Source organism: Globicephala melas, chromosome X (genome assembly GCF_963455315.2).
Source record: "Globicephala melas chromosome X, mGloMel1.2, whole genome shotgun sequence".
In the NCBI taxonomy this organism is placed as follows: domain Eukaryota; kingdom Metazoa; phylum Chordata; class Mammalia; order Artiodactyla; family Delphinidae; genus Globicephala; species Globicephala melas.
The window spans coordinates 112,625,534-112,635,420 of NC_083335.1; the positions used below are offsets into that span (position 1 = coordinate 112,625,534).

The window sequence follows — 9,887 nt, forward strand, 5'->3', positions numbered from 1 at the left end:
TGTTATAGTAGCCAGAATGGACTAAGGTGGTCGTCCACTAATAGACGTGTACTGAATAATATAAATACAAAATACTAGACCCTTTGCCTATAGGAAACAAACAGAAAGTTTGAAAAAACCTGGAAAGGAACCAAACCCTCTTTTAAAAGTTACCAATAATTAGCAAAACAACTCAAGGGAATTCCCTGGCGGTCCAGTGGATAGGACTCCAGGCTTCCACTGCCAGGGAAGAGGGGGTGTCAATCCCCAATGGGGAACTAAGATCTCGTAAGCCGTGTGGCACAGCCTTTAAAAAAAAAACCTCAAGATTTCCTCAAAACCAATTTTCTATACCCTTAAAGTAGAGCATTCCCCAGTTATGTGTGGGAAACTAGGACAATGTTCAAATCCATCTTGTATTTCTAGTCTTCACGTTGTTTTTCAATCTCCCTATTGGTTGCCCCAGATGATTTATTTTAAATCAGTACTCAAAAATCATTACCTTAAAGACTGGCAATGGCTCAATGATATGAAACCATCATTCACTCTTTTTTTTTTTTGCGGTACATGGGCCTCTCACTGTTGTGGCCTCTCCCATTGCGGAGCACAGGCTCCGGACGCACAGGCTCAGCGGCCATGGCTCACGGGCCCAGCCGCTCCGCGGCATGTGGGATCTTCCCAGACCGGGGCACGAACCCGTGTCCCCCGTATCGGCAGGCGGACTCTTAACCACTGTGCCACCAGGGAAGCCCCCCATCATTCACTCTTGCCATTTAACCATAAGCCACAGGTATTAAACCCATGCATGTTCCCATCCCCTCTGACCATCCCCAGGTTCCCTCCTTAAAGATAAACCCTATGGAATCATATGATGTCTGAGACTTGCTTCAGGATAAAAGAGGGGGCAAGGAACAAGGTAGGAATGCAGATGGAATGGAACTGACCGAGTATTGATGGTTGCTGAGCAGGGGTGGCAAGTGCAGAGGAGTTTAATGTATTAGTCTGTTTGCTTGTTTCCATTTTTTAAAAAATTAGAAAAAAGCAAGCCTATGAAACCCTAATCAATTAACTGTCCTGTAACAGTATCAAGAATACCAGTGTGCTTTCTCTATCTATGAAGGCATTTTGAATGTTTGTACATGTTTAGAACAGTTCCCTAGTCATGTAACATTCTACATATATATATTTTAAAAAATGCCACCTACTTTCCATAAGCATAAAGGTCTCTACAGCCATTGGGACTTGCCTGGTGGCACAGTGGTTAAGAATCCGCCTGCCAATGCAGGGGACAAGGGTTCAAGCCCTGATCTGGGAAGATCCCACTTGCCGTGGAACAACTAAGCCCGTGTGCCACAACTACTGAGCCTGCGCTCTAGAACCTGCGAGCCACAACTACTGAAGCCCACGTGCTGCAACTACTGAAGCCTGTGTGCCTACAGCCCGTGCTCCACAACAAAGAGAAGCCAAGGCAACGAGAAGCCCGCGCACCGCAACAAAGAGTAGCCCCTGCTCACCGCAACTAGAGAAAGCCCGCACACAGCAACGAAGACCCAATGCAGCCAAAAATAAATAAAAATAAATAAATTTATTAATAAATAAATAAATGAGGCATTGGAAGAGCAGGTAATGAAGATTTTTTAAAAAGAAACATAAATGAACTACAGCTACCTGTGTCAACAAGGGCGAACCTCAAAAACAAAAGAATGAGAGGAAAAGCAAGTTGCGGAAGGTTACAGAGTACTATACTCCTCCTTCTGAGTTGAAAAGCCATACAAAACAATTTATCATTTTAGTGACACATGTGTATATATATACATGTATGTACACACTATATACATATATATATAGTGTATATATATATATGTATATAGTGTGTATATAGTGTATATATATATACACTATATATATACACACTATATACATATATATATAGTGTATATATATATATATATATACACACACACACATATAGCTATAATAAAAGTACAAAAACTTTTCAAATCATGCACACCAAATTCAGGACAGTAGTAACCTCTGAGGTGAGCAAGAAGGGGAATGGGACCAGAGAAGGGATCACAGGAAACTTTCACACTAACTGGGCTGTTTTACTTCTTATGCTGAGTAGTGGGTACACACTTATTGTTGGGTAGTCCTCTAGTTTTACACACCAGAAATATTTTTTATAAGAGTTATTAACAAGGTACTATTAGCAAATGTCCTCCTTTTAACCAGACAATGGTATGACTCTGGAACTTCCTTTATCTGCTGGCATTCATTCTCTTTTACAAAAAAAGAACACTCTTTATCTCAAAAGCACATATTCCAAGTTACCCTTTTAGCATGCTGGCCTCTATCTCCCTAAAGCATATGCTACAAAGGGATATGATATAAAGATGTAAAAACAGAAAACTGTTTCATTTGCATTAAAAAAATAGTTCTGGCTAATAATCCAACAACTGGAAAAAGTTCACAAGAATTTTGTCTTTTGCCTATAGTTGTTTTTAACAATTAAACAGTTGCGTCAAAGAATTACAAGAAAACCCTTAAATATGAGTTCTTCCCAAAGGTGAGTCCGTGCGCAGGAATTTTTAAAATATCCTCTACTTCTCCTAGCTTTGTTTTACTTCTTTTCCTCAATCAAAGCCACTCAAACAATCAGACATTACTTACTGGCTTTTTTCCCATTCAATGATTTCCCCTGATAATACGAAATCAACAGTGTTTCATAACTATTTCCCTTAAAGTCTAAGAGTTAACTGTCAAGTCAGCGAAAGACAAATAACACAAATAACGTATGTATGATCTCACTTTTATGTGGAATCTAAAAACAAACAAACCAACAAAAAACTGGAACTCATAGATACAGAGAACAGATTAGTAGTTGCCAGAGGTGGGGGTGAGTGAAATGGGTGAAGGTGGTCAAAAGGCACAAACTTCCACTTATGGGACCTCCCTGGTGGTCCAGTTAGTAAGACTCCGCCCTCCCAATGCAGGGGGCCTGGGTTCGATCCCTGGTTGGAGAACTAGATCCCACATGCATGCCCCAAATAAGAAGTCCACATGCCACAGCTGAAGATGCCGCATGCTGCAACAAAGGATCCTACATGCTGCAATGAAGATCCCGCATGCCGAAACTAAGACCTGGCACAGCCAAAATAAATAAATATTTAAAAAAAAAACTTCCAGTTATAAAATAAGTAAGTCCTGGGGATGTCATGTATAGCATGGTGACTAAAATTGATAATACCGTATTGTGTCTGTGAAAGATGTTGAAAGTAAATCATAAAAGTTCTCATCACAAGAGAGAAATTTTTGTTAACTATGTTTGCTGATGGATATCAGCTAGACTTACTGTGATGATCATTTCGCAACACATACAAATATTGAATCATTATGTTATATACCTGAAACTAATACATCATATGTCAATTATATCTCAATAAAAAATATTATCTGAAAACAGTTAACCATATAAAAATGAAAACTGGGGGCTTCCCTGGTGGCACAGTGGTTGAGAGTCCGCCTGCCGATGCAGGGGACACGGGTTCGTGCCCCAGTCCGGGAGGATCCCACATGCCACGGAGCGGCTAGGCCCGTGAGCCATGGCCGCTGAGCCTGCGCGTCCGGAGCCTGTGCATTCTCAAAGACTAAGACACCATCCTGAAAGACAGATATTATAAAGGAGTCTATATAGTTTGTTAATTCATTACATCAAGCAGAAAACTTGCCAATTTAAGGTAGATACTTTTGTTCTAGCTGTTATATTTTCTTACTCAAACCCTAAAAAATAAAAACATTTGCACTGCGGGACTTCCTTGGCGGTCCAGTGGTTAGGACTCAGCACTTTCACTGCCAAGAGCCCGGGTTCGATCCCTGGTCAGGGAACTAAGATCCCACAAGCCCTGTGGCAAGCACGCAAGAAATAAATAAATAAATAAAACATCTGCTTTGGAATGTAAGCTCTGTGAGGACAGGGGTTTGTGTTTGATTCACAGCTGTAACCTCAACATCTAGAACAGTGCCTGATGCACAAAAGAAACCAGATACCTCAAATACACATCCAACCCAAGTCTATGCATTCTAGTAAAATGCTGGCCTTTCAATACCAATGAAATACTTCACAACCTGGGAAACCAATCACTCTAACATCTATAGCTCTTTGTCTTGAAGTATTAAACAAAAACTATTTACCTGTTTCTCAGACATCCATATTTACTTTTTCTAATTTCATTGTTTTACTCTAACATTTTTGTACCTAGTACTAGAATCCTGTTTTAAAATAAATCATGACTTCCCTGGTGGCACAGTGGTTGGGAATCCGCCTGCCAATGCAGGGAACACAGGTTTGAGCCCTGGTCCGGGAAGATCCCACATGCCACGGAGCAACTAAGCCCGTGAGCCACAACGACTAAGCCCACGTGCCACAACTAGTGGAGCCCATGCACCTAGAGCCCATGCTCCGTAACAGGAGAAGCCACCGCGATGAGAAGCCCACACACCACAACGAAGAGTAGCCCCACTTCGCTGCAACTAGAGAAAGCCCACGCGCAGCAACGAAGACCCAACAAGCCATAAATAAATAAGTAAATAATAAAATTTATTACAAAATAATAAAATAAAATACATCAACACCTCTCTATAAAGAGACCAAAACGCCTTTCAAAATAAGCTATTATGATGCACTAAAATATAATCCAAGACAGAAAATAAGCATATGGAAAGATCCTAAACATCATATGTCTCCAGGGAATTGCAAATTACATCAACAAGATACCACTATATACCTATGAGAAAGGTGAAAATCTAGAACACTGACAACACCACATGTTGATAAGGATATAGAGCAAGAGTACCTCTCATTCATTCCGGGGGGGATTGCAAATGGTACAGCCACTCTGGAAGACAGCTTGGCAGTTTCTTACAAAACTAAACTCACTCCTACCATATGATCCAACAATCACACTTACTGGTATCTACCCAAAGGGGTTGAAAACTTAAATGCACACAGATGCTTACAGCAACTGTATCCATAACTGCCAAAACTTGAAAGCAAGCAAAATGTCCTCCAGTATGTGAATGGATAAATTGTGGTACATCCAGACAATGGAATATTATTCAGCACTAACAAGAAATAAGCCATCAAGCTATGAAAAAACATGGAGGAATCTTAAGTGCATACTACTAAATGAAAGAAGCCAACCTGAAAAGATTACATACTGTGTGATTCCAACTATACGACATTTTGGAAAAAGGCAAAACTCTGGAAACAGTAAAAAAGATCAGTGGTTGCCAGGGTTTGGGAGTAAGAATAAGGGATGAATAAGTAGGGCACAGAGGATTTTTAGGGCAGTGAAACTACTCTGTATGATACTACAATGATGGATACATGTCATTATACATTTGTCCAAAACCAAAGAATGTACATCACCAAGAATGAACCATAATGTAAACTATGGACTCTGGGTGATTACGATATACCAATGCAGGTTCACCAATTGTAAAAAATGTACCCCTCTGGTGGGGTGTTGATAATGGGGGAGGCTGGGCATGTGTGGGGCAGGGTGTATAAGGGAACTCTGTGTACCTTCCCCTCAATTTTGCTGTGAACCTAAAACTGGTCTGAAAAGATAAAGTCTATTAAAAATATATATATATGTATTTCAACTGAAAACAAAATCCCTAAGATAACTCACTTCCATAACAAAGTAATAGGTATAGTGGTTTATTTTTATTCCAAGGAGGAGACAAAGTAAAGTATTTTTATAGAACATTTGCTTCAGGTAAGATTTTCAACCTTCCTGGAACATTATGGTAATCTTAACTGTATGCTTATTAAAAAGAAAAAAAATCTGTTACCATAGAAACTACCAGGGCTAGTTAATGACTCCATGACTTGGGCAGTTATACCTGTTGGGTCACTTAATTAAACTTACAGGTTCCTGTTTAACAGAGAAAGGCTAAAAACATCTACATCTGTTTAAAGAAAGGCTACAACACTCATGGGGTAGTGCAAATCAGGATAAATGGAGTGCACATGTGTACTGGGAGTACACACACCCAGACACACCACACCACACACCACCAAAGTGGTCAGTAAAAATTAGGTGGCTGCCGGCTGCTGGCTTTGGTTTGAATCTCTTCTGATTACATTTCTCTGTCCAGGATGACTTTGATGTTCATGTCCACCTGTACGAAGAATATTGGGTTACTGCACTGCGTTAAGTTAATGGGGAAGGATATATTTTGTTTTGCTGGGCTGAATAAGGGAGCTTTAAAGCTCTGAGAGATTTACTACAAGCAATATTCTAGGGATGTCCCCTTTTGCCAGCATCTTTTGCAAGCAGGTTTCAACTAGATAACAAGAATATAATCTCATCCATACAATGGCACTGTGCCTTGAGTTCTTTTTAAATCTTAAACACCTCAAGGGAGCATAAGTTCTAACACCAGGAAAGCCCCCTCCCCAAGTCCGTAGGAGAAGTCAACCAACATAATTCATATTTAATATGCCCACCATCTCTTATCACACTCCATATATTACTGACAACAAAATAAGCCTTAACAGGTGCCCAGCTGTCACTTACTTGCTGTGTGGCCTCAGTCACTTACTCCTCTTTCAGTTGAGAAATAGCAACAGCATTTAATAAATTTATTATGCTTGGGAGTATTCTGAGGGCCTCATGTAATAGCTGTGGTTTGTGTTTTAAAATATTGACTTTTCCTCTACCTGGTCTAGCTTAACTGCTCAACAGCAGAGGCTGAACTGTCTCCATAGCAAGGACTTCTTAAGGGACAAACAGCCATGTTAAGGTCTGTGAATACTAATTATATTTTCAGAAATCTTGAATTCTGAAAAGTGAGAGATTACAGGGTGGCTAAAGTTATGCTCACAAACAGACAGAATGTATGCATGCCCCAGAAGTATAAAATGCAGTCAAGTGATTAAAAAAAGTCTACACACACAATGATATTATAAGTGAACCATAAAACCCTCAATACTCCTTTGGAACTGGATTTTAAAATACCACTCCCCACTTGAAATATACAACTGATGTTAACGTTCATACTGACTCCAGCTTTTAAGAAAAGGTTCATTTCACATTTGGGGCCTGATATTAAGAATCACCAGGCTTCCCTGGTAGTTCAGTAGTTAAGAATCCGCCTGCCAATGCAAGGGACACAGGTTCGAGCCCTGGTCTGGGAAGATCCCACATGCCGCGCAGCAACTAAGCCCGTGCGCCACAACTACTGAGCCTGCGCTCTACAGCCCGTGAGCCACAACTACTAAGCCCATGCTCCACAATTACTGAAGCCCGAGTGCCTAGAGCCGATGCTCTGCAACGAAGAGTAGCCCCCGCTCACAGCAACTACAGAAAGCCCGCATGCAGCAACAAAGACCCAATGCACCCAAAAATAATTTTTTAATAGTCATTAATTCTAAAAAAAAAAAAGAAAAGGAAAGCACAAAACAAAAACAGTATCTACTGCGCATCATCCGCCTCCTTTTTCAGGTACGGAGCAGCCAAAAGGATGTAGCTATGACACAATTACTTTGTAATTCTATTTCAAGTCCAAATAATGATAAGATGGGAAACTACAACCGTCCCCCACAGTGGACGTCTGGGGTCACCTCTAGCCCTAAATAGGGAGCTTGTCTCTGCCTTGACAGACGTCCTCTTGCAGCCCTGTGTCCCTGTTCTGCAATTTGTCATTAGGCTTTCCAGTTTAATGCTAATATGCAGAAATATGTTACTGGGCAAATATATATAGTAGATACGTATATATTACAAGTAGTATATAAAGCGGACAACATTCAGTGGTGGGCCCCCGGCCCTACAAACACACACCCTTCAAGTTCCAATCCTGCAAGCGCCCACCCACCCAGGAGAGGGAAGGGCAGGAGCCTCGAGCAGAGGTTAAGCCAGACATCAGCCAAAACAAACACCACTTCCAGAACAAGGCAAACTTTGGGTCTGGGCGGCTGCAGAGCCCCAGAAACGGCCGGGGAGGGGAGGGAGTGTCCGTCAGCCTCAGGGGAGGAAGATGAGGAGCGCACCCAGCACTGCTGAGCTGCGGAGGAGGCTGGTGTCCCCTGGGGGACAAGGGCGTCGCCGCCATTCCCGGCTGCGAAGCCCCTCTCCGCAACCTGGCCAAGGCCTCCGGGTGCCTGTCGGCAGCCCTGTCGCCCCACCCCGCCCCCCTGTCCCCGTAGAAATGGTCCCCACAGACCCACAGGGGCAGGGGCGCGGGGACCTACCTGGTGCAGCGTCTCGGCGGGCAGCTGCGACGCCCGGAACAGGTCGGCCACGGGGCCCGAGGCTGCGGTGGCCGCGCCGGGGGCGGCCCTGGCGGCCTCAGGGGGCCCGGACCCGGGGCCCCCGCCTGCGGCGCCGGCGCAGCGCGCGAAGAGCTCAGAGTAGCACTGCTGCTCGCCCTCGCTTAGCAGCAGCGGCGGTCCAGAGCCGCAGCCCCCGCTTGCTGCCGCCTCCATAGAGCCTGAAAGGGGGCCCAGCGGAGCACCGTCCCCGGTTGAGGCGCCGCCGCCTTCACCACAGCCTCCACCGCTTCAGCCTCGGCCTTGGCCGCCGCCGCCCCGACGCCCCGCAGCTGCCGCGCGGCCGCTTCCTCCCGGCGCGCGCCGGCCCCGCCCCCGGACTTGAATGTTGTGCCTCCGCCGCGCGGCACATGGAGACAGGCGCGGCGCGGACCAATCACGGCCTGGGATCGCACCCCGGCCCCGCCCCTCCCCGCCCCGCCCCGTGCGCGCCGGGCCAGGTAAGTAACTCCCCGCGCCTCCCGCCTTACGGACGGTCACCTGCTCAGCCCGCGCTGCAGAGTCTAGAGGGCAGGAGCCAGCGCTGTTCCGCGTCCACCCTGCGCGAGAGGGGCATCTTTGGCCCTTCTCCCTGGCCGGGAAGGGGAACATCTAGACCCACCTGCAGAATGGTGCTTTTCATGGGGCGGGAAAGGCTGTGGTGTTTTCTCCCTAGGACGCTGGAGCAAGTGTAGTGCCCACGACACGCCGTGCCCTTCCCAGAAAGGGACGAGGCATGGGAAATTAGGCTTCGCTTTTTCCATGACAGTACCCCTTATGTCCTGAAAAGCTGGAGGGCAGAGATCTCCATATGAACCAGGGTCCCATTGACTCCTATAGTGTTCTAGGTGGCGACGGGGTTAGGCCACTTTCTCAGGCAAGGCTCAAACCTGGAGTTGAGCCTTAAAAAGGAATAACATCGGTTAGTGTTAAATACTAGAGTAATAGGAGTGAAAAGGGCCCTGGGAAGAATTGCATGTGTATATGCATTAAACCTGGCTGGGAAACACTAACCCAAGCGAAAAAAATCAGTCCAGGGTTAAACACTAAACACTGGATAGATAGATAGATAGATAGAGATATATCTTTCACCCCAAATAGTGTTATTTTAATTAAAAACAAAACAAAAACCATCTCAGGAAATAGCACTGATGATAACAAATATACTTTGGTATTTTGATCAACTAAAATAAGGACCAAGGACAGGAAGAGAGGAAAAGAAAAAGGAAGGTAAAGACAGGGGGAAGGGGAAAAGTGAAGAGAGATACACAAGAAGAAAAAATATGTCAATTCATAATTGATAGCCAAAGTAATCTTTCCCATTTGGAATCTGTAAAAAATGAAATAGAGAAAGAGGATCCCCAAAATCACTAAGATTTCCTTATACCATTTTTTGCTTCAGACCTGCCAGGAGAGAATTAAGACAGCGGTAGGTTTGGAGAGAAGAGTACCAAAAGAATAGGTAAGTTAAGGAAGAGCAAAGACTAACTTAGTTGGGGAATTTCCACTTCAAAATCCCACCACCATATTGTATTTTCCACAACTGTAAAACCTTCTCAGGAAAACTGGAAGCCAAGGGATCATGTTTATTCTT

General features: G+C 44.1%; 1 protein-coding gene across 5 annotated transcripts in view; it reads right to left on the reverse strand.

The window, feature by feature from the left end:
- The window catches only part of REPS2 (RALBP1 associated Eps domain containing 2), a 233,700-nt gene extending 225,098 nt beyond the window's left edge, over positions 1–8,602 (reverse strand). For all 5 annotated transcript variants that reach the window (XM_030848155.2, XM_030848153.2, XM_060292272.2 and 2 more), the window contains exon 1: positions 8,237–8,602. In XM_030848155.2, coding sequence (XP_030704015.1) covers positions 8,237–8,470 — 234 coding nt within the window. In that variant the 5' untranslated portion in view covers positions 8,471–8,602. The remainder of the gene's footprint in view (positions 1–8,236) is intronic.
- Positions 8,603–9,887: the final 1,285 nt, after the last annotated feature.